The 25,737-nt window shown below is 38.8% G+C and overlaps 1 protein-coding gene across 1 annotated transcript in view; it reads right to left on the bottom strand.

Annotated features, from left to right (window-relative positions):
- LOC150086891 (dynein axonemal heavy chain 7-like) overlaps window positions 1-25,737 on the bottom strand; it is a 1,233,418-nt gene that overhangs the window by 405,549 nt on the left and 802,132 nt on the right. Inside the window, exon 40 of the mRNA XM_090372313.1 lies at window positions 19,164-19,253. Coding sequence (XP_090228439.1) covers window positions 19,164-19,253 — 90 coding nt within the window. The remainder of the gene's footprint in view (window positions 1-19,163; window positions 19,254-25,737) is intronic.

Here is a 25,737-nt window from a genome sequence, read left to right as displayed (position 1 = left end):
GAATCCATGAATAAAATCCATAAATCCAAAAAATTGGATTTACTGGATGGCTATTGTTAAGGGTAAACAGAAGTGATTTTAGGTTATCACAGTGGTTGAAGACAATATTTAAACTCCCATCAGTGGGACCAACTGATGTTGTCATCAACTGCAAATTCTAAATTGGAGGCATTCAGGGAAGTTATTCAAATTGCTGTTTGACCAACCCACAAATTCCAATCAATAACTGGAAAGTTAAAATCCCCCATTAAAAGAAATTCTGATGTACTAGCCCACACAATCTGTCTGTACACTGTTTGTTATTCTCATCACAGTCATTTGGCCTATCTGTGCCACTGTACTCACCATATTGAAATTCCCACATCCCTTACGTCTGAGTGGCATTATGTCTGTAATAATCTTACAATGTCTGCATTTAATGACTTAGCTGACTTAACCAGTATTTCAAATTCATCAAATTTATTTGATATATAGTGTACACGCAAATATATATGCACCTGTTTTTGCTCTTAGTAACAAAACATGGTTCATATATTTGCTTTCCCCGTGAAGATCCCAAGAAGGTCTTGTAATCCCTGACATCATGTCTTTTTAGGCTGTTATATATTCCAATTGAAGCAGTATAAAAATCACTTTCACCTCTGCTGCAGTTGCTGTCAATCTATTATCTGTTTCTTCCCACAAGCCAGCAGTTTACCTAATACTGCCACTGCCTTGATAGCATCAGCAAATATTCTCACACCCCTTCTATTTAAGTGTATCCCATTCCTGTAAAATTAGTCTCTCCTGTTAACAAGCACAGACCATGCTGAGAAAAATTCTACCTCATGTACCTTACACAGCCTTTCCAGAGCCGAATTGATTGACAAGGCTCTCATCAGGTACACCATTCAATCTTAGCAGAATTGCACACAATTCCAAATTTAATCCTAGCTTGCATATTTTACTCCACACTGCTCTATACCTATTAAGTAAGTCCACTGATCTCCTAATCTAAATAACATTAGTAGTAGTAGCAACATGTGAAATATCACCTTTTGTATTTTTAAAAAATGACAGCTGCTCTACAATGTCATAAAATTTTCCCTCTTAAAAACATTAGTAGTGGTGGTAGTGGCAAATGATGCAAGAAAGCAAGTTTACGTAGCATCAGCCAAAGAATATATATATATATATATATATATATATATATACACACTTCATGCAGCCGTTATCCTCCAAGAATTTGTCTAGCTCTTCCTTAAATTTATTCAAACTATCCACTTTGACAACAACAGATGGAAGTCTGTTCCAACATCAACCACCCACTGGCTGAAGGCAAACTTCTTGTTGTTGTTGATATGGGGGTTTGATGGCACATAAGCTACTTTGGCTATAATGCGCCTATTCATTTATAATAAAAATAAATGAAAAAGTTTGATAAATTCAGAATTGATTAAAAAGTCCAGTTTGCTTTAAGAAGTTGAAAAATTCGGAAATATCTGCGTCATCTCCAATGAGATTCTCTAAAGTTATTGGTCTACGAAGATTAACCAGTGATAGCAGGGTTGAAGTTCTGTCTTGTTCATAGTAAGGGCAGTCAATGAGAATGTGTTTAATACTCAGATTTATATTACAAAGTGGACACTGTGGTGGGTCATTCCCTGTGAGTAAAAAAAGGTGGGTCAGGTAAGAATGTCCTATTCTTACCCTTGAAAGGACTACCTCTTCTCGTCTTGATGTGCAGACACTGGAGCGCCAAATTTTTGGATCATGTTTAAATTGAAAGAGTTTATTATTAATTTGAGAGTGCCATATTGCTGTCCATTTTGACAGGCATGCAGCCTGAGTGGTTAATGTATAGTCTGATGGCGGAACAGGGATATCAGTTAAGTCGAAACTAGTTGGATTTTTTGCAGCTTTATCAGCCAGTTCATTGCCCAAAATGCCAGAATGAGCTGGAATCCGCATAAGGTGACCAGCTAATGGCGTTCTTCAAATTTTAGTAATATGCTTTTTATTTCATCTAGAACGGGGTGTACTTTATCTAAGGGGTTACATAAAGCCAAGATTGAGCTAAGGGAATCAGTGTAAATAACAGATTTTAAAGCACAGTCAGAAGAGAGATTCTGTAAAGCTAGTTTGATTGCATATAATTCAGCTGAGAAGATACTGAATTCAGATGGCAAGGATGCTGAAATAACGGTATTTGGAAACACTGCAGCCGCTCCAACGTTTGAATTAGATTTAGAGCCGTATGTATAAATTGGAGAAAAGTCAAGGTATCTTTGAGTGTGAGCTTCGTGAAGTTGTTTGATATTTGATGTTTGTAAAATGTTCTTTCCCCATTGAGAGAGGTAAGTGTCACAGGTCGGTATAGGAGGTGGAACCCATGGTGGTTGAGTACAAGTTGTTACCTGTTGTACGGAAAGGATGGAAACATTCCAAATTTGCATCAAGAAGGCGAAGACCAGCTGGCTTTACTATGCTTGGTTTATTTCTGAAAAGGTTTTCTAATGGTGGATTGAACAGATATGACTGAGTCGGATGCATGACACAGCTTTGTATCTTGACAGCATACTTCAATAGCAGTGTTTTCCTATGTAAAGGGTGGTTCATGGGCATCAATGTAGAGACTATGTGCTGGTGATGTTCTGAAAGCACCGAGTGAAAGTCTCAAGGCACTGTGTTGAACTGGATCAAGCCAGTGCAATACACTCAATCTGGATGAATCATAGATGGGAGCTCCATAATCAAGACGGGATCTGATTAATGTCCAATATAGCCGAAGCAGAGATGTACGATCTGCACCCCATGTTTGGGAGGATAAAGCTCTGAGTATATTTAACTTTTTTAGACAAGAAGTACATACATTTTTTTATGTGGTCTATAAAATTTAACTTATTATCAAGTGTTAATCCTAGAAATCTGATGCTATTAGTGACCGGGATGGAGACATTATAAATTTAAAGTTCAGGATCCGGATGAAGTTTGCGCTGTCTACAAAAATGGATGGCAACTGTTTTCTGCTGCGAGTGTCGATAGCCATTGAGGCTAGCCCACTGTTGTATTTTATTAAGTGATATCTGGAGCTGCCGTTCAATAGATCTCATGTTTTGGGAATGGCAGGAGATGGAAAGATCATCTGCATAAAGGTAGGTCTCAACTGTATTTGGAAGCTGATTGGTGATGGAATCTATTCTAAGAGCAAACAAAGTGGCACTCAGTACTGATCCCTGTGGCACTCCTTCTTCCTGTATAAACATTTTGGAGAGGGCATGTTGGTACTGAACTTGAAATGATCTAGTACGTAGGAAGTTCTGAACAAATATAGGAAGGTTGCCTCGCAGACCAAGAGAGTAAAGATCACTAAGTATGCCATGCCACCAGGTAGTGTCAAAAGCCTTCTCGATATCTATTGAAACCATTACAAGATGTTCACGTTTAACAAAGGCATTTCGAATCGCGAATTCAATCTTGACCATAAGATCTAAGCATGACCTATTTTTACGATAGCCATATTGGCTATGGCTCATTAGATGTTGTGACTCAATGATCCATACGAGCCTTCTGTGGACAATTTTTTCAAGGATTTTGCTCAAGCAGCTTGAGAGAGAGATCGGTCTATAGCTATAGGGGTTAGTTGGATCTTTCCCAGGTTTTAGGAATGCCAAAACAGTAGAGTGATGCCAAGAAGTTGGAAAAACATTTTCTAAAAATATACGATTGTAAAAAACCAGGAGCAGGCTTAAAGCTTTGTCATCGAGATGTTGAAGCATGACATAATAAATCCCATCTGGCCCAGCAGCACCATTTTGGGCTGTTCTAATGGCATGCAGAAGTTCAGAGTGTTGCAGAGGTTTGTTATATGGAAAAGTACGTGCGGTTTGAAATTTTTTGGCATGCTTTTCTCTAGTGTTTTAAATTCGTTGGAATGATGTAGAATATGCTGATGCCGCTGATATTTCAGCAAAAGTATTGCCCAAAGCATTAGCAATATCTAAGGAACTGGATAGATCTTGCCCTTTCCAGGAGAGGATTGGAGAAGGTATAGTAGGAAACTTCCCAGATAACTGTCTAATTTTTTTCCATATTCTGGAGCTGGATTTTTTTCTCGTCAAGAGAGATTGATGATCGAAATTTTGCCCAGTTTGCACGAACAAATTTCCATTTCCTGCGGAGTTTGTTTGAAGGAGATTGTGATATTAAAAAATTGCATATGATTGGAAGGTGGTCACTGCCCATAGGATCATTTAAAACGTACCACTCTATGGTTGGGAGGAGTATTGGAGAACAAATTGAAAGATCTATTGCTGAGGTGTGTCCAGTTGGGAGTTGTATGTGAGTGTGCGCACCAGTATTGAGTAAGGTGAGGATTTGTGACTCTAGAAAGCTTTCAACAAGTCGACCACGTGTGTCTAGTTTAGGATCGCCCCATAAGGGGTGGAAAGTACGTGCGGTGCCCATTTTAATGGTGCCCATTAAAATCCCCTAATATACAGAGAGGTGGAGGTATCTGTATGAGGAGATCTTCAAGATCTTTTAAACAGTAAGTATGGTTTGGTGGTAGGTATATTGAGACAAATGTTATTGAAATATGGAGAGTTATATGAACAGCAACAGCTTCTATTTCAGTTTAAAGTGGAATATGTTTAGTTGGGATCTTTGAATTTATTAGGATTGCTACACTACCACGGGCAGCATTTGCTGTATTACGATCTCTTCGATAAAGACAATAGTTCTTTATTGAAGGAGAAATTTGCGAGGTTAGGTAAGTTTCCTGAAGACAAAGGGCAACTGGAGAATATTGGTTAATTAGCTCACGGATATCATCTGTGCTGCAACAAAAGGCTCTGCAATTCCATTGTAAAATACAAGGCATTATTTGTGTTTAATAGATGGAGATGTATCTGACTGCTTTTTGAAGGTTACTGGCTTACGACGTTCTAATTTAGATTTGTCTTTTTTGGAGAAAACTGGCCGACCTGTGTCCATTTCTTCTTCTGCATGGATTTCTATAAGGGGATTTTCCTGTATGGATGTGCCATCTGTGTCCATGGTTGTGTCCTGAAAATTTTTCACTACATTTCCGTTTGAACTATGAGATATGGTATCTATGGCTGGAGTAGGAGATGCCGCTCGTATTGTCAGAGGAGTATTATTTGCCTGGTCAGAGAACTTGGATTGTTGCTTAGAAAGAACATTTCTAGCCCAATCAGAAATTGATTTGTTAGTGGGAACTGTTACATCGGTTTGAGTAGAGACTGTCTGATATTTTTTTACAGCATTGGCATAGGTCATATTTTTGGTTATAGAAGGAGCAAGTAATTTTCTCACTTCTGGGTAACTTACTTTGTTCTCAACCTTGTATTTTACTATTTTATTCTCGGTTTTCCACTTTTCACATGTCTTTGAATATGCAGGATGGTCACCTTTGCAATTTGGGCAGGTCATTTTTGTAGCTGTACAGTTACTTTGTATGTGATCTGAGGATCCACAATTAGGGCAGACAGGAACTCCTCTGCATACAGTTTGTGAGTGGCCATACTTTTGGCATTTGTAACATCTTAAAGGGTTTGGAATGTAAGGGCGGAATCAGCAAAGTAAATAACCTGTTTTTACAGAGGAGGGTAAGTTGGGTGTATTGAAGGTGAGAATAATATTTCTTGTAGATGTAAGTTCATTATCTTTTTTAATCATTATTCGTCTTGCTTCAATTAAGTGTTCTCCCTGCAGCTCTTGGATTATTTCTTCCTCGGTAACGTTTAATAAGTCCCAACTGGATATCACACCCTTAGATGAATTTAGGGTTGTGTGCGGAGATATTTTAACTGGAATGCCAGCAAAGCTTGTAAGTTGTAACAGCTTCTCGGAATGTCTGTAGTTGATGGTTTCTACTAGTAAGTCTCCTGATTGCAGTCTCTTCACCGTCTTGGGAGATCCTGCAATACCCTCCCTCCAGATGTTTTTGTATGACAAACGTAGACAATTTATTAATGGGCTGACTAGTAAGAGAGTGGATAATTAAGAATGATGGGCAAGGGTGCTCCATCCGATCAGTCTTTTGTCTCTTTGGATTATCGTTCTCAATTTCCTGATGGTCTGTGTTTGCCATGTTTGCTCCTTTTAGCTCTTGGCAAGTGGACTTACCTGCCAAGATTTCCGGCCCCACCACGAGGAGGCAGGAGCAGTTCCACTAGGAGGCCAAGCGGTTAAAGTGTTAGTTGGTTAGTGGAAATAGAAATATATGGATAAATAAAGAAACGTGAGTTTCCTTTCTCTGTTCTAACTTGTGGCTTTTAAGTGTAGAACGATATAAAAATAAATCTGCTAATAAAAACTTACGAAATTAGAAATAACTTTAATCGCTTTTGATAAGCACTCTATATATAGCAGAAAAATCGCTTGAGCTCGAATTCGCTTGGCACCCGGGGCCCGGCAAACTTCTGTACATTTATCCTGCAACCATTCTTGAACTTGAATTTATATCCTCCTCATGTGTGTGTAGTCTCAGCAAGAGGAAGAATGGCATTAACATTTAACTTACTCAATCCATTCAAGGCTTTAAACATCTGCTGACGAGGCTACTAGGAGACGGTCGTGTTCAAAGCCGCTAAGTGGATTTTTCTTATTTATTGATTTGAAATTATTGTTTTTCTAAAACTTTTGATTTAAATTTAGTAGTATAACATTATTTTGTGATTTTCTGATTAATTTGGTGTATATATTCTTTACTCGGCCTTGTAATTGCATAAAAGTATCGGTAAGGGTATCCACGTGTTTGCAACTCCGCTGAACGAGAAGTTCTTTAGCCATATTTAGCCGCTTGATTGAATATTTTTTACATCGAATTATTTATGTAAGTAGCTTATAGACCTAGTAAGGATCGTTAGTTTATTCTGAATTGAGACAGCGAGATTTGAAAGTTAATTAATACTTAAGTGTCCATAGATTTACCGTTCGTAACTTTCCCGCCTTTGTGATATGATAGTTATATACCGTACTAGATAGCGTTAGTTGAACTTCATTAGCAGTTAAATTGTACTTTTAAATATATACATATAACGACTTAGATTACAAACGTAATATAATTAATTATATTTAACATAATTAATAACATAACATAATTAATTATAATTAATTAATAAATTAATAGAATCATGACTCAGACCAGAGCAGCAAAGCAAAAGGCTCAAGCTAATGGAAGTGCTGTGGCTCAGAGCAGAACTGAGGGGGGGCAGTTGTCCTCTGACTCACAGCCTTATAAAATGCACTGTTTGCTTGATGTTTGCAGAGCAATCGGGTACGGGACATGATACTGCCATGGGGGATGTCTTTGTGTGTGTGCGCGATGCAAGGAGTGTATCGATATCAGGCAACAACTCAGTGTTCTTGTGGGCCTATATGAGAGCTTGAAGGACAGGGTGGATGCCCTCGAAGAAACTAAATTCAGGGGCCCATCAAGCTCTCAGCTGCCCACATCAACGCCAGAGCTTGCACTTGGGCATCGCGTGACAGAGAGACAACCCCCAAGGCAGAATGCGCTGGTCCCGAAGGAACTAGTAGTTGTTGGTGACTCTATTGTCAGGGAAACAGGGAACATGCTTTGTAAAAAGGATAGGTGGAACAGGACCAGGGTATGTCTGCCAGGGGCAAAGATTGATGACGTTGTAGAGCGAATATCATCTTTTAAGGGCACAAAAGGTAATATAGTTGTACACGTTGGCACTAATAATATTAAGAGTAGGAGATCGGCAGAATTACTTAACAAGTACAGGTCACTGTTGAACAAAAGCCGAGAATTAGGGTTGAATTTGAAAGTGTCTGCAATTCTGCCCAGACACGATAGGAGGGAGTATATGATGAGAGCCTTGTCGATCAATTCGGCCCTGGAAAGATTGTGCAAGGCTCAAGGGGTAGAATTTTTTTCAGCCTGGACTGTACTTGTTAACAGGAGAGATTGCTTCTACAGGGATGGGATACACTTAAATAAAAAGGGTGCAAGAATATTTGCTGATGCTATCGAGGCAGTGTTAGGTGGGTCGGAAAACTGCTTGCTTGGTGGGATACAAGGACTAATAGATTAACAGTAGCCACTGGCAGAGGTGAAAGAGATTCTTGCACTGCTTCTATTAGAATGAGCAGAAGCCTGAAAAACAAGATGCATGGTATTTCAGAGACTGCTGGGAGCCATTGCGGTACAATTAACACATGGGTTGTGTTAGGGTAGCTAAGAATAGAAACAGGTGCAGGTATACTTGCATGTACACCAATGCTAGGAGTTTAGTAAATAAATTTGATGAATTTGAGGTATTGCTCAAAACATCAAAGGCAGATATTGTTGGGATATCAGAGACGTGGTGTCACACAGATATAAGGGATGCAGAACTGCAATTTGGGGAGTACAACGTCTATAGAAAGGATAGACAGGATAGGAAGGGGGGAGGGGTTATGCTATTAGTTAAGAAACACATAAAAACCAAGGAAGTGAAGCCAGTCGACATCGCTGGACAGTGCAGTGTTGAGTCAGTTTGTTTTACATAAGCATTGGGAGATCAAAATTGAGAGTAGGAGTGTGCTATAGGCCAAATGAATCTGATGAGTATAATAAGGAACTGTACAGGGAAATAGAGTGGGCCAGTAAATCAGAGTGTCTTATAATGGGAGATTTTAATTTCCCAGATATTGACTGGAATTTGGGGGCTGGTCACTCACACACTAGCAGGGCTTTTGTGGATTTATTGGATGATTGTTTTCTACATCAGCATGTTCGGGAGGCAACTAGAGGGAGTAATACTCTTGATTTGATTATCAGCAGTGATTCTTCATGCATTAAGAATCTGCAGATAAATGAACCACTAGGTGGCAGTGATCACAGTGTGCTGAAGTGGGATTTACTCAAAGAGGTAACTACCATTAGGGGTAAAGGGAAGGGTTATTGCTTCCGTAAAGGCGACTACGATGGACTGAGACAGTATTTAAATTCTATACAGTGGGACCAACTGATGATGTTACCAACAGCAAATTCAAAATGGGAAGCATTCAAAGAACTTATCTTGGAAGCTACTAGGCTTTACATACCAACTAAGAAGTATTGTTCAAGATTTAGGCCAAAATGGATGTCAGATGAACTAATGAGGCATATGGCAGAGAAGAAAAATGCATGGGATACATACAAATTAACACATGACACAGAAGCCTATGATAGATACAAGTTGATATGCAACCAAGTTACAAAGGAGGTTAGGCAGGCGAAGGCAGATTACGAGAAATCCTTGGCAAGGGATGCAAAGAAAAACAGCAAAGAGTTCTTTACTTATGTAAACTCTAGAAGGAAGGGGATGAATCAGATTGGTTCACTTGATATCGATGGGTCAACTGTTGATGATCCTGCTCAGGTAGCTAACAAACTAAATGAATATTTTGCATCAACGTTCACTCGTGAGGAGTTATTCAGCGAGGGGAATGCCAGAGGTGTATTCAACTCTAGCAGTAAGCTACAGAATCTTCAAATAAATGGGAGTAAAGTGGAGGAGAAACTGTTGAAGATAAACACAAGAAAGGCACCCGGGGTGGATGGGATCTATCCAGTTATATTAAAGGAGGCAGCAAAGGAAGTAAGCAAACCCTTAGCCATAATTATGAGAGCTTCCTTGGACTCAGGGGAGGTACCCATAGACTGGAAATGTGCAAATGTGACCCCAATTCACAAAGGAGGATCAAAGGCTGACACAAGTAATTATAGACCTGTGAGCTTAACTTCTGTTCCAGGAAAGTTAATGAAGGCACTGGTTAAAGAAGCACTGCAGGATCATTTAGACAAGACTTCAGTTATAGCTCAGATACAGCATGGTTTTGTTAAGGGGAAGTCTTGCCTGACCAATTTGATTGGATACTATGATGCAGTCACAAAATAACTGGATGCAGGGAATAGCTTTGATATTATATACTTGGATCTTAGAAAGGCTTTTGATACTGTTGCACATGGAAGACTGCTACACAAATTGGAGCAGTGTGACATTGGAGGCAAATTGCTGCTATGGATAAAGGGGTGGTTGAGGGGGAGAAGACAGAGAGTGGTAATCAATGGACACTGCTCATCGTGGACTAATGTTATTAGTGGAGTCCCTCAGGGCTCAGTGTTGGGTCCATTATTGTTTTCTGTATTTATAAATGATATTGATGATGGTATATCAAGCTTAATGTCCAAGTTTGCAGACGATACAAAGGTTGGCAGGGTTGTCAAGGACACTACTGACACTATGCTGCTGCAACAGGATCTGGAAAGGTTGAGCAGATGGGCTGAGAGGTGGCAAATGAAGTTTAACATTGACAAATGTAAAGTACTACACATGGGAAACAGCAACCCCAGAGCAACGTATCAACTCTGTGGTACTACACTGACAGTGGTAGAGAATGAAAGGGACTTGGGGGTGGTTGTGCAGGCAGATATGAAGTTCTCTGACAGTGCAGACGGGCTGCAAGAGTAGCTCATGGAGTATTGTCAATGATATACAGGAATTTTTCCAGCAGGGATGAGGTGATTATTCCCTTGTATAAGGCAATGGTCAGGCCACACCTAGAGTACTGTATACAGGTCTGGAGGCCTCATTTCAAGAAAGATGTAGAGCTGCTGGAACGAGTACAGAGAAGGGCAACAAGATTAGTGAATGGAACAAAGGGTTGCTCTTATGAAGAAAGGCTTAAGTTTTGCAAATTACAGTGTCTGGAGACTAGGCACCAGCGAGGTGATCTGATAGAGGTGTATAAAGCCTTGAATGGTTTAAGCATGCTGAATGCTGATGGGATTCTTCCTCTAGCTCAGAAAAATCACCTGAGAGGGCATAAATTCAAATTGAGGAAAGACAGATGTAGGATAGACGTGCGGAAATTTGCCTTTAGCCAGCGGGTGGTTGGTTGGTGGAACAGACGTCCATCACTTGTAGTGGAGGTTGATAGCCTAAATAAGTTTAAGGCTCAGCTGGACAGGTATTTTGAACGAACAGAGGGGTGAAGTGGAAGTGGGTTTTTTTTTTTTTTTTTTTTTTTGGCTGATGCTGCATAAGCTTGCTTTCTTGCATCAAATGCCTCGACTAATGCTAATCTCAATCAGATCTTCCCACAGGTGCCTAGTGTCCAGCCAATGCAATCTAGGTAAGAGCACCCTTTTGTTCAGTTCACTAACCTGGTTGCCCTTCTCTACACCCTTTGCAACAGATCTACATTCTTCCTAAAGTGAAGCCTCCAGACCTGTACACAGTACTCAAGATACAGCCTAACCATGGCCTTGTACAAGGGGATAATCACCCTGTCATCCCTGCTAGGAATGTTTTTGTATATCCTTGATTAAACCTCAAGAGATGTCCTGGCAGCATGACTGCACTATTCGGAGAATTTCATATCTGACTGCAAATTACCCCAGGTCTTTTACATTTTCCCTGGTAGTAGAAAAGTTACTCTAGGATTACTGCGACCCATATGCAGTACTTTGCATTAGTCAATGTTAAACATGAACTGCCATTTCTCAGCTTATCTGCCTAATTTGTCTAGATCTTGTTACAGTAGCATACTATTTTTATTTATGAAGACCCCAAACATGAGATGTATTATAAGCTATAGTACTTAGTACCATGATTGGGTAGGAGGTTGAGAAGACGAAAGAAGATAATTGTTGACATTGGATTTTAACTTCTGTAGACTGTAATTTTCAGGAAATACGTATGAAGGAAGGTTGTTGCAGAAAACGGCAGTTGAATGAATAAATGAGGAAGATGAAAAGTTGGTTCTGTGAGTTTGAAGTTGGACAGTAAATGGATGTTGGCTGGTGGCGGCATGTGTTCGGACTGTTTTGAAAGAGAGAGAGGGAATTATAGAAGCCAATTCAGAAGAACAGTGCCCATGAAAATATCTGTAGAAGAGGCATGCAGAAGAAACAGTATGTCTATGAGACAGTGAGACTCTGTTAGAGATGAATCATTATTTAACCTAACTGCCCTCTTCTGAATGGAATCAAGAAGCCTGAGAGAGGTTTTGGGGGCACCGTCCCAGATGTGGGAACAATATTCCATGGTAAGGGGGGGGGGGATTTGCGATTTGTATAGAGTGAACAGCCGTTTGGAAGAAAAGTAAAGCTGAGAGCAAAAGAGAAAACCAAGTTTTTTAGAGACAGAGGAAGCAATATTTGTAATGCACTTGTGCCAAGAGAGAGAGAGAGAGAGAGATTAGAAGTCAGGTTAATCCTCAAAAGAGATATATCATCTTGCTTAGAAATTGGAGTGTCACTAAATATAACCATAGGAGCAGAAGAAGCCTTTTTGTGAGATAAAAGACAAGACTGAGTTTTAGAAGGATTGAAATAAACTAAGTTGTCTTTGTCCCACTGGAGAATTACCTGGAGATCGGCATTTAAGGAATTGGTAGCAGATATTCGAGAAGTTGAAGCTTATTGAGCTGGGGAAGGTTTCTCAAAATGGAAAGCGGAATGCAATGTGCTATCATTGGCAAAACTATGGATAGGATTTCCAGTCCATGGAAGAAGGTCATTAATCACCATCAGTGAGCAATCAGAGAGAAAACTGGATAACAAATTCCAAAAAACAGTTGGCAAACGTAAGATGGAAGCTTGTTTAGAACACCTTTATGTCGAACACGATCGAAAGCCTTTGAGATGTCAAGAGCAACTGCTTGTGTTTCACCGAACTTTTCCATTGAATATGTCCATAAGTAGGTAACATAAGCCAGAATATCACCAGTGGTTCGACACTGATGGAATCCATACTGGCGATCGTTGATCAGATGGAAAGGCGCCTCCATAGCCAGGTGGGTAGGAGCAGCAGTGCGTAGCACACACTTCTTGATTAGACCGGGGTTCGAGCCCGTGACCACCAAACACGGAGGATGCAGAAAGGTCAGGGAATGACCACCGCATATCCCCGGAGCAATATGGCCTTAGTTGCTAATGCTCCTAAAAACCAAATAATAAACAAACAAACAAACATCACACGGAAGGTTTCAAGACAGTTTCAGTTGGCAGTTAATTGATTTCTCCATTACTTTAGAAAGACTAGCAGTAATTGCAATGGGATGATAATTGGATGGGAGGGATTTGTCACCCTTTTTAGGAACTGGCTGGATATGAATAAATTTCCAAGTAGAAGGAAAAACACCTTTGGAATAAGAAAGTGACAAAAGGCGGCAAAGAACAGGAGTAAGTTCAGTAGCACAGGTTTTGAGAACAAGTGGAGAAATACCAACAGGACCTGGAGCTTTCTTAGCATCAAGATTCGTCAAAATCCTTCTGACATTCTTTTGATGGACGACCACAGAAGGCATTGAATGGAGTGTGTTGGGAATGGTGGGAGGTGTTTTACCAAGATCATTAATACATGAGTTGGAAGAAAAATGGCATGATAGCAGGTCAGTTTTATCCTTGGCTGAAGTGACAACAGAACCATCTAGTTTTGACAGAGGTGTGAGCAGAGATGGGCAAAAGTTGCCACCAATAGCTTTGGCAAGAGACCAGAATGCTTGGCTACCATTAGAGCAAGAAGTACGTTTTCTACTCAGCCTGTTAAAAATCTAGTTTGGACTGATTAATAACTGCTTTACTATTGTTGCAAGCTTTGGTGTTGGCAGAAAATGAAACTGAAGAAATGGAAACAAGCCTATTACGACATGCATCAGTCTTCTCTTGAACAGCCTTATTACATTTATTGGAAAGCCAATGTTTAGATAAAGGATGAGATTTTAAAATGGAGTGTGAAATAAAGGATTCCATTCCTATAAGAATAATTTTACTGAATTGATCTGAGCAAACTTTGACATCAAAAGTTTTGAAACAGTAACCTGACCCAGGAAAGGAAGAAAAAAATCTTGCAGGTCATCCCACTTTGCATTCTTGTAATGCCAAACAACATGAGATTGGGAATAGCCACAAGTTAAAGGCTCCTATGGAGAAGAGATAAACACCAAGTTGTGATCTGAGGTGCCTAAAGGAACACTCAGTTCGACCGTGTACTTAGAAGGGTTGTTTGTGGGGAAAAAGGTCAAGCGTGTTGGCTAGAATTGTCCAGTATTCTTGTAGGTAAATGAACAATCTGTGCAAGGTCATTAGTAATTGCAAAAGCCTCAGTATCTCGACCAGCTGGGTCAGTGTGACTAGAAAACAGAAGCCAGCTGGAGTTGTGAACATTAAAATAACAAAGGAAAATTACCTCACTGTTAGGAAAGTTGGACTGCAGAAATTCAAGTTGCAAAGAGAGGAAGCCAAAGAGCTCCAAGTGATTAGTGGAGTTGGGAGAACGGTAGAGACAACAGATGAATTTACCAGAATGAAGTAGAGAGATTTTAAGCCAGAGAAGATCGAAAAGAGGAGATTCTAAATTATCAAGTCTCTGACAGGGAATATCAGAACAGACATATGCACAAGTACTATGAGGTGAAAGGAATCATACAGCAAATAATTTTGGCAACTGAGATGAGCAGTAGTTGAATTATCCGATAACTGGGATTCTGTCAGAAAAAGTACATGGGGTTTGGCGGCCTGCAAGTGGAAATGGACATCGGTGAGATTAGAACTGAGACCATGTATATTTGTGAAATGAATTAGGAAGTGTTTGGGAGGATCTTTTCGCAGATAAGCTTATTCTATTAGTTTGACGATTCGTGGTGTATTCAATAGTAAGGAAAAGTGGGGGGTGGCATGCTGTTTGAAGTAATGAAATTTTTGTACATGGCATACACATGGTAAGAATATACCCAGATCCTTTGAAATAACATGGTCTCGACAATGCCCCCACATACACACTACTTGGACTCCCTCCAATCACTATCTGGCAGAGTAGAGGTAGCAAGATTATACACAGCTGATCTGGAAGCCTCCTAAAGAGTTACCAATAGGTTCGGTCCAGTGTACTAGTGGCTGGCCTGCGAACACCAGCGAACACACGTTTTAGAGCTGTACCCTCAAAATGTAAGGAAGTTTGGATCCTGCCATGATGTCCATCATAACCTCAAAAGACATCAGTCATACTGCATGATGGAAGAGGTGGGGAAGGTTTGACCTAATATTAAGTATAATATTATAGTATAATATTGGACTCAGGGGAGATTCTTTTGGATTGGAGAGGTGCCAACATATCACCAATTGTATAAAGGTGGTTCTAAAAGTGAAGTCAGTAACTATAGACTAGTTAATCTTATTTCAACTTATTTCAAAGATTAAGACCACAATCCAGGAATATTTAGATAGAAATGGCATCCTAAAGGACAGAGAATATGGTTTTATTAAGGGAAAATCATGTTTAACTAATATGGTAAGCTATTTTAACACAGTTACTGATGAGCTGGATGTTGAGAAAAATTTCAACATAGTTTATTTGGATTTTAGCAAAGCATTTGACTCAGTTCCTTAAGAGAAGTTACTGTATTAAGCTGAAACATGGTGAGATTACTGGTAAGGTTCTAAGATGGATTGCAGCGTGGCTGCAGAACAGAAGGCAGATGGTTGTGATTAATGGATATTCTTCAGGTTGGGGTAACATCAGAAGTGGAGTCCTCCACTTCTTGATCGGTTCTTGGACTAATCCTTGGGAGACTCCACTGCTGTCTCTGACTTTCATAAATGACACTGACAAAGGGATATAGGATATGATGTCAAAATTTGCAGATGATATAAAGTTTGGGAGAGTCATTAATGATAATGCTAAGCAGCACTCCTTCAGGATGACTTGAACAGGCTTCAAGAATGGTTAGAAAGGTGGCAGGTACATTTTAATGCAGCAAATGAGAATAGCAACCCTAAAATAACTTATACACTTTCTCTACTGGTTGAATTAAAATCAGGGATCTGGGAATTAGAATATGGGTAGATATGAAGTTTTCTAAGCGGTGTAAACAGGCAACCAAGAAAGTCCATGGTGTCCTATAGATGATAAATTTAACAATAACCTGTAGAAATAGGGAAGTCATAATTGTAAGCCACATTTGGAATACTGTGTTCAAGTATAAAGACCTCATCTGAAAAAAAAAAAAAAAAAGGAAAAAAAAAAAGATATTGAGCTTCTTGAAAAAGTCCAAAGATGAGCAATTCTCATGAGACTGGCAAAAGGGTGACCATACAAGGAAAGACCTCGATAATGTGGGCTACAGAGCTTGGCAATCAGGCACCTTAGAGGGGAACTGATTAAGGTTTATAAGGCTATGAGAGGTTAGTTTTTTTTTTTTTTTTTGTTATTTGTTGGCGTATTGGCTTCTGTAACCATAATGCACCTCCCAAAGTTTTTGCATTTTACTCTGATCCAAGCCCGAGGCGGGATTCAAACCAGCAACCTTTGGGTTGAGTGGAGATGGGAGAAATCCCAGGTGCCATCTGACACGAACATACCTTATAACCTTTGGGTTGTCAGGCAGGCAAGTTACCCACCTGGCTAGCCCGATCAGCAAGAGGGTTAATAAAATGAATGAAGGCAGAATTTTCACTGTTATAAAGAATTCAAATTACAAGGAAAGATGTTTAGACAAGATCGTTGAAAGTTTTCTTTTAGCCAGTGAGTTGTTGATTACTGGAACAAGTTGCTTCTGCAGGTATTTGAGGCTGACAGTTTTGAAGAAATTCAAAGGTCGACTGGATAGTTACCTGAGTCAACATATCACCAATTAAATAAAGGTAGTTCTACATGTGAAGTCAGTAACTATAGACCAGTTAGTCTTATTTCAACAGTTCTCTCCTCCAGTGTGAGGAGAGAAGTGTGCAATTTGCATTTTCTTATCTACTTTTCATTTTTTTTTGGCTAGTGCCACAGAAGCCTGTGACTTCCTTGCAGTACTAATACTAAAATGATATGAGCAGAGTATTTAATCTTAGATTTAGTTTAAACTAGGAATCACAAGGAGAAAAAGAAACATCCCAATAATTCTTATTGCTAATGTATCAATATAATCCCAATAATTCTTCCTGCTAATGTATCAATCTAATCCCAATAATTCTTGCTGCTAATGCATCAATCTAACAGGAAAACAGCAGTTTATATAAGGTCACATATTAGACCTAATGGCTTGGGCTTATGTTCTACTTATGAAAAGATATCATTATCCAGAGTATTGCCTAAGTTGCTAATATCATGTTAACTAACACAGCATCACAAGCAAAGGCAAAGATTCTGCATTTATAAATATAAGACACTGATCACAGTTGCTTCAGAGCTTACTAGTTTCGATCGAATGTATGTCATATTGTGAATAATGCATTCTGTCTAAGTGACCAGCTGAGCACTACAGGGAAATAAAACTTCCATTAAAAACATAATTAGTACAATACTATATGATTGCAGGATAGATTTCATTGCAATAGTTAACATTGCCATGAAATCAATCAAATAAAATTCATATGCTTTATGTGCATTCAATTTCCTGCTGACAGGTGACGCAGATTTTTAAAATGTATAGCAGATTTACTTTTTCTGGTGATGGTATTCAATTTAAAAAGATATTAACAAATTAGACAAAACCAGGATTACATTATTTGTCTCTAAACTGAACATGAGCACAAGCTGTAAGGTTGAATACTTGCCCCTCAGTCTTCAGTGAAAGCAGAATATCTCTTAGTAAAGAAATTGAATGAAGGTAAAGCACAAAAATTTTATTTTTATTTCAAATTACTGTGTTGAAATATGCTCTTGTGATCATCTAGTAAATATAGCCCCAGTATCTAACATTCAGATAAAATTACATTGCAATTTTCTCTTTTAAAATTGAGACTTCGATTACAAAAAAAAAAAAAAAAACTTAGAAGTTTAGTATTAGTAATGGCCATATGGTGCAAGAAGGCCTAAGGCTTATGCTGCACCAGCCAAATAAATAATAATAATAAAATAAAATAAAATAAATGATTAATAAATAATAATAAGAGAAAAGGAAATAGACAACCTATGCAGTTCCTTCCTCCCATAGGTAGGAAGGAACTGCACTTATCCAGCTGACCTTTGAATTTCCCCAAACTGTCAGCTTCTACAACCCATGTAGGTAACTTATTCCAGTAATTTATAACTCGCTGGCTAAAATAAAACTTCTTGCAATCCAGTCTAAACATCTCTCCCCGTAACTTGAATTTATGGCCACTAGTTCTAGAATCATTTTATAACCATGAAAATTTCATCCTTGTTCATTTTACTGTTGCCTCTCACAGTCTTAAACACCTCAATCAAGTTGCATCTAAGGTGGCTAATTTCCAAGCTATGCAACCCATATATCTGAAGTCTTTCCTCATAAGGATGTCCTTTTGCCAATCTCACCAGGCAAGTTACCTGTCTCTGGACCCTTTCAAGAAGCTAAATGTCTTTTTTTTAGGTTCCGGTCTCCACACTTGAACACAGTATTCTAAGTGTGTCTAACAATAGCCTTATAATAATGGGATTATGATGTCCTTATCTCTATTAGCAAATGTTTGATAAATCATTGACAGGACACAAAGAGCCTTCCTTGCAACCTATCTATGATGCTTGGAGAACTTCAAGTATGACCGTATCGTAACACCCAAGTCCCTTTCCTCCACTACTGGCTTTAGTTAAATGCCACCAAGTGTATAAGTTATTTTGGGGTTACTGTGTAATACCCAGGTGTAATACCTTATACTTTGCTGGATTAAAGTATAGCTGCCATTTTTCTAACCATCCCTGAAGTCTATCTAAGTCACTCTGAAGAAGCTCTGCTTGGCAGTGATCATTAATTACTCTACCAATTTTTATATCATCTGAAAATTTAGATATCATGCCCTGTATCCCTTCATCAATGTCATTTAAGAAAATCAAACACAACAGTGGTCCCAATACTGATCCATGGAAAACCTCACTTCTTACATTAACCCAGTTTGAGGAATAACCATTTATCACAACCTTCTGTTCCTGCCTTGAAGCCATCCATGGTTCATGGGTGATGATGTTTTAAAACTTTGTACCCCATCTGCAATTTCCTTCCCATTTGCTCCAATCAATTAGAGGCAAATTAAAATAACCCACAATAAGACATTCACACTCACTTGCCCATGCCATTTGCATGTAGAGGTCCTCGTCATAATGAATGAAATTTTTTTTGGAATGAGATGAACATATAAATGATAAATATTAGAAATTCAAGTAAAAAAACGGTACTAAGAGCCAATTAAAATGAATAAGAAATAAAACACTTACTGGAATATTATCCTTATCATATTCTTTTAGTTGATTAAGGAAACTAAGATCTCCTAGTAATCTTTTTGAAGGGCCCCAATAATCCAAAACCTACATTAAGAACAAAATTACACCAATTCTTTATATGATCAGTGTCATGTCATTTAACAAAATAAATACAATTTAATAGAAAAGATTTTTAACTTAGGCTACTTTTATATTAATACAAGGTTCAGTTCTTTCCCCCACTCTTTTCCTCTTGTATATTAATGACCTTCTTCCATTGACTGGAAATCCTATCCATAGTTTTGCTGATGACAGCACATTGCATTCCACTTTCCATTTTGAGAAACCTTGTCCTGCTCAATCAGCTTCAACTTCTCGAAAATCTGCTACCAATTCCTTAAATGCTGATCTTCAGGTAATTCTCCAGTGGGGCAAAGACAACTTAGTCGATTTCAACCCTTCTAAAACTCAGTCTTGTCTTATATTTCGCAAAAAGGATCCTTCTGCTCCTATGCTTATCTTTAGTGACACTCCGATTTCTAGACAAAATGATATATCTCTTTTGGGGATTACCTTGACTTCTAATCTCTCTTGGCACAAGCACATTACAAATATTACTTCTTCTGCATCTAAAAAACTTGGTTTTCTCTTTCGCTCTCGGCGTTACTTTTCTTCCAAACAGCTGCTCACTCTGTATAAATCGCAAATCCGCCCTGCCATGGAATATTGTTCCCACATCTGGGGTGGTGCCCCCAAAATCTCTCTCTCTCAGGCTGCTTGATTCCATTCAGAAGAGGGCAGTTAGGTTAATTAATGATTCATCTCTAACAGAGTCTCTCCACTCGCTGTCTCATAGACGTACTGTTTCTGCCGCATGCTTCTTCTACAGATACTTCCATGGGCACTGTTCTTCTGAATTGGCTTCTATAATTCCTGCTCTCTCTTTCAAAACAGTCCGAACACATGCCGCCACCAGCCAACATCCATTTACTGTCCAACTTCAAACTCACAGAACCAACTTTTCATCTTCCTCGTTTATTCATTCAACTGCCATTTTCTGGAACAACCTTCCGTCATACGTATTTCCTGAAAATTACAGTCTACAGAAGTTAATGTCCAATGTCAACAAATATCTTCTTTCATCTTCTCAACCTCCAACACAAGCACGGTACTAAGCACTATAGGTTCTAATACCTCTCGTGTTTGGGATTTACATAAAAAAAAAAAAGGAAAAAAAAAAGTTTTTCGAATTCGTGAACTAAAATGCCAAAAGATAAATATCTTGAATACAATTAAAATATATTAAAATGTTTGGATTAAAAAGATCAATTTCATCTGACAGAGCCCTCCATCTCATCAGAAACCATAAGATCCAGCATCTAAAACACCAAAAGAACATAGCATTTCAGCAATCTCAAAACCTTCCAAAGTACTAGTCCTATGCTATGCAATCAAATAACAAACAAGGTATTTATCTACTGAAAACCAAAAACAAAATTATGCCTGGGAATAAATTTTTCCAGAGATCAGCCCTCTGATTAAAAATTAATCACAGACCTATACTGATACTAGTGGTCATACACTATACAAGCTACTAATGAAGAAAGTTCAGTAGTTATTTACTCAGTGTAAGTTGAAGCTAAACAGAACTCCGGACAGGAATTCTTCCAAAGTTCATCTCTCACATAGTGCCCTCTAATCAAAAATTAAGCAGAATTGAAGTTTAATGATCTAAAGTTTTTTTTAGATACATAGAAAAATATAACACTACACCTAGTACAGAAATAGTCTTAGATATTCCAACGTAGCTAACAGTAGAAAGATAGCACTAGATTTTAGTATTAGTATTAGTAATGGCCGCATGGTGCAAGAAAGCCTATGGCTCATGCTGCACCAGCCAAAAAAATAAAACCCGAATAAAACAATGATAAAAAAAAAAAAATAATAATTAATAAAAGAAAAGGAAATTAAACCAATCTTCCTATGCACTTCCCTCACCCGAAGGTACTATCCAGATGACCTTTGAATTTCCCCAAACTATCAGCCTCTACCACCTATGTAGGCAACTTATTCCAGTAATTTATAACTCGCTGGCTAAAATAAAACTTCCTGCAGTCCAATCTAAACATTTCCTCTGTAACTTGAATTTATGTCCCCTAGTTCTAGCATCATTTATAATCTTGAAAATTTCGTCCTCATTCATTTTACTGATGCCTCTCAGAGCCTTAAACACCTCAAATCTCCTCTAAGGTGTCTAGTTTCCAAACTCTGCAACCCACATATTATAAGTCTTTCTTCATAGGGACGCCCTTTTGTGGGTTACCCATCTTTGCACCCTTTCAAGAAGCTCAATGTCTTTCTTTAGGTGCGGTCTCCATACTTTAACACAGTATTCCAAGTGTGGTCTAACAAAAGCCTTACATAATGGGATTATCATGTCCCTATCTTTACTTGCAAAAGTTCGATAGATCACCGATAGGACACCATGGGCCTTCCTTGCAACCTGTTTACAATGCTCAGAGAATTTCGTGTCTGACCTTATCATAACACCCAAGTCCTTTTCCTCCAGTACTGGGTTTAGTTGAACTCCACCAAGTGAATAAGTTATTTTGGGATTACTGTTTCCCAGGTGTAATACCTTACACTTTGTTGGATTAAAGCATAGCTGTCATTTTTCTGACCATTCCTGAAGTCTATCTACGTCTCTCTGAAGAAGCTCAGCTTGAGAGTGATCATTAACTACTCTACAAATTTTAACATCATCTACAAATTTAGACATCATGCCCTCTATCCCTTCATCAAAGTTGTTTATGAAACTTAAAAACAACAGTGGTCCTAATACTGATCCTTGGGGAATCCCACTTCTTACATCAACTCAATCTGAGAAATAGCCATTTATCATAACCTTCTGCCTCCTGGCCTGAAGCCATCCTGCTATCCATCTAAGGATTTTCCCAGTGATTCCAACCTGTTCCAGCTTATAAAGCAACCGCTCATGTGGGACTGAGTCAAAAGCTTTGCTGAAATCTAAATAAACAATGTCGAAATTATTCCCTAAATCCAACTCATGAGTGACCCTTTCAAAATAGTGAACCAGATTTGTTAAACATGATTTTCCCTTTACAAAATCATGCTGAGTATCCTTGAAAATTTCAATTCGATCCAAATGATCCTGAATTCCACCCTTGATCGTTGCCTCCATGATTTTCCCTACCACTGAAGTCAGACTGACAGGTCGATAATTTCCCACTTCACTCTTAGAGCCACCCTTATGTATGGGAGATACATTGGCACTTTTCCAATCCAAGGGAATCTCCCCAGAGTCTAGTGATGCTCACATAATTAGCCTCAATGGTTCAATGCACTCACTTGCCGCCTCCCTTAAGATTATAGGATATATTCCATCAACTCCAGGAGCCTTACTGACCTGTAGGCTCGAAAGTTTTTTCATTAAATAATTTTGCGAAATTTCAATATCTTTAATTACATATTTTTCAACTTCGCTCCCACAATTTCCCAATGCAACAAAAGGTTTTTCATTTGTAAATATCGATGCAAAATAACTGTTGAGTTCATCTGCAACAGCAGCTGGTGTATTTAATACTATCCCCTTTCCCTTACGTAAAGGTCTGATCTGGTTTGTCCTGTTCTTCTTGGCATTTATATATGTGAAGAATTCCTTATCCCCCCTCTTTGCTCTGTTTGCTAGTGATTTCTCCTAAACTGCCTTTGCATGTCGAACCCTTTCTGTGGCTCTATTACAGATCATCTTGTAGCTGTTATAGGCTTCAGTACTTTTTATTGCTCTGTAACCTTTCTGCTCAAGTAATGTGGCAACTTCACTATTCATCCAACTTGGAACCCTCCTCGTGGAGTATTTTTTTTAATGGTAAATACGCATTCAAGGCATTTGTGATTAATGTTTTAAAAGCATACCACAGTTCAAATGTATTCATTCTCTGCGCGATATCTACCCAGTTAATAGAGGCCATGTAGCCTTAAGGCATCGTAATTTCCTTTTCTGAAATTAAAACCCATTCCTTTGCCTTTTACTGCTGATATCTCTCTCATCATCCACCGTAGAACTCCATGATCACTTCCTGCTACTGGTTCCTCTACTGTCAGCCCTGTTATGTCATCTGATTCATGGGTGATGATGAGGTCTAGGATATTATTTTCTCTAGTACTTTCCCTGACATGTTGATACAAATAACGGTCATCTAGTTGATTTAAACATTTTGTTCCCCATGTCAAGTTTCCTTTCCATTTACTCCAATCAATTAGAGGCAAATTGAAATCACCCATAATAAGACATTGACTCGTACTTGCCCATTCCATTTGCATGTAGAGGCTTTCGTCATAATCTTCACAATCACCTGGTCTGTAGATTACTCCTACTCGCATTATACCTTTGTTTCCAACTATCTCACACCATACAGATTCTATACTAGCATGTTAAACATCTGAATCCGGGAAAGCTATCGTCGAACTCAGGCTGCTTCTGATAAGAAGCATTACCCCACCACCCCTTCTATCTACCCTATCCTTCCTAAATACATTATACAAGCCGTACTGAAACTCATTATCCCCAATTTCTGGGTGGCACCACATCTCCGTAAGCCCTATTACGTCTGCGTTACTTGTTTTAACCAGCAGTTCAAATTCGCTCATTTTATTGACGACACTTAGGTTTTTCTAACATTAGTATATAAACAATTAAGACTTACTGTTCTTGTATATTTAACAACCCTAACACAACCCTTGAAGTTTTTTGGGCTCACTTCCTGGAATTAGCTACCCACTCACTTGAAACGTTTCTGCCCCCAGAACATCTAGATAATATGTCCAGTTGGGGTAACAGATAAGAACTCTTGAGGTATGTGTAAGAGTTACTTTGACCAATATTATCAGCTAAACACGTGTCAGTATTACCCATCGAAGGGTGACACTGATGATGTTACCAACAGTAAATTCTAAGTGGGAGGCATTCATGGAATTAATCGTGGATGCTACTAAAAGTTACATACCTCTTAAGAAATATTGTTCAAGATTTAGGCCTAAATGGTTATCAAATGAACTAATGAGACTTGTACCAGAGAAGAAAAATGCATGGAATGCATATAAATTATCAAGTGACTCAGAAGCCTATGGCAGATATAAGCTAGTCTGTAATCAGGTCACAAAGGAGGTTAGGCAGGCGAAGGCAGATTACGAGAAATCTTTGGCAAAAGATGCTAAGAAAAACAGCAAGGATTTCTTTACTTATATAAACTCTAAAAGGAAGGGGATGAATCTGATTAGTCCACTTGACATCGATGGTTCGACTATTGATGATCCTGCTCAGATAGCAAACAAACTAAACGAGTATTTTGCATCTACATTCACACGTGACGAATTATTAAGGTTTGAAAATGGCAGAAGGTTATCAAATTGTAGCAGGATACTTAATGATTTTGTAATAACTGAGAGCAAAGTGGAGGAGAAATTGTTGAAGTTAAACATAAGAAAAGCACCTGGGGTGGATGGGATCTATCCAGCTATATTAAAGGTGGCAGCAAAGCAACTAAGCAAACCTTTAGCCATAATTATGAGAGCATCCTTGGACTCAGGGGAGGTTCCCACGGCCTGGAGATGTGCAAATGTATCCCCAATTCACAAAGGGAGATCGAAGGGTGACACGAGTAATTACAGACCAGTTAGTTTAACTTCTGTTCCGGGTAAAATAATGGAGTCACTGGTTAAAGATGCATTGCAGGATCATCTAGACAAGACTGCAGCAATAATTCAGACACAGCATGGGTTTGTTAAGGGAAAGTCTTGTCTGACAAATTTGATAGGTTATTATGATGTGGTTACAAAGGAACTGGATGCAAAAAATAATTTTGATATCATATATTTGGATTTCAGGAAAGCTTTTGACACTGTTGCGCATGGAAGACTATTGTACAAATTGGAGCAGAATGGTATTAAGGGTAAGTTGCTACAATGGATAAAAGGATGGTTAAGTGGGAGAAGACAGAGGGTGGTAATCAATGGGTGCTGCTCTTCGTGGACTAATGTTATTATTGGAGTCCAACAGGGTTCGGTGTTGGGTCGACTGTTGTTTTGTATATTTATCAATGATATTGATGAAGGTATATCAGGCTTAGTGTCGAAGTTTGCAGATGATGCAAGGTTGATTAATGACAGTAATGGTAGTATGCTACTGCAACAGGATCAAGATAATTTGGGAAGATGGGCTAAGAAGTGGCAACTGAAGTTTAACCTTGACAAATGCAAAGTACTGCGTACAGGTAGAAGTAACCCGAGAGAAAAGTACCAACTGTGTGGTACTACACTTAAGGTGGTAGAAAATGAAAAAGACGTGGGAGTAACTGTGCAGTCAGATATGAAGTTTTCTGAGTAATGCAGACAGGCTGCCAGGGCAGGTCATGGAGTTTTGTCAATGATATATAGGAATTTTGCTAGCAGGGAAAAGGAGGTGATTGTCCCTCTGTATAAGGCAATGGTCAGGCCATGCCTTGAGTACTGCGTACAGTTCTCATCTTAGGAAGGATGTCGATTTGCTTGAGTGTGTACAGAGAAGGGC

Source organism: Mastigoproctus giganteus, chromosome 4 (genome assembly GCF_048544385.1).
Source record: "Mastigoproctus giganteus isolate SK-2022 chromosome 4, ASM4854438v1, whole genome shotgun sequence".
NCBI classification, from domain to species: domain Eukaryota; kingdom Metazoa; phylum Arthropoda; class Arachnida; order Uropygi; family Thelyphonidae; genus Mastigoproctus; species Mastigoproctus giganteus.
The sequence above is the reverse complement of the archived record's forward strand: the minus strand, read 5'-3'. Positions and strand labels throughout refer to the sequence as shown.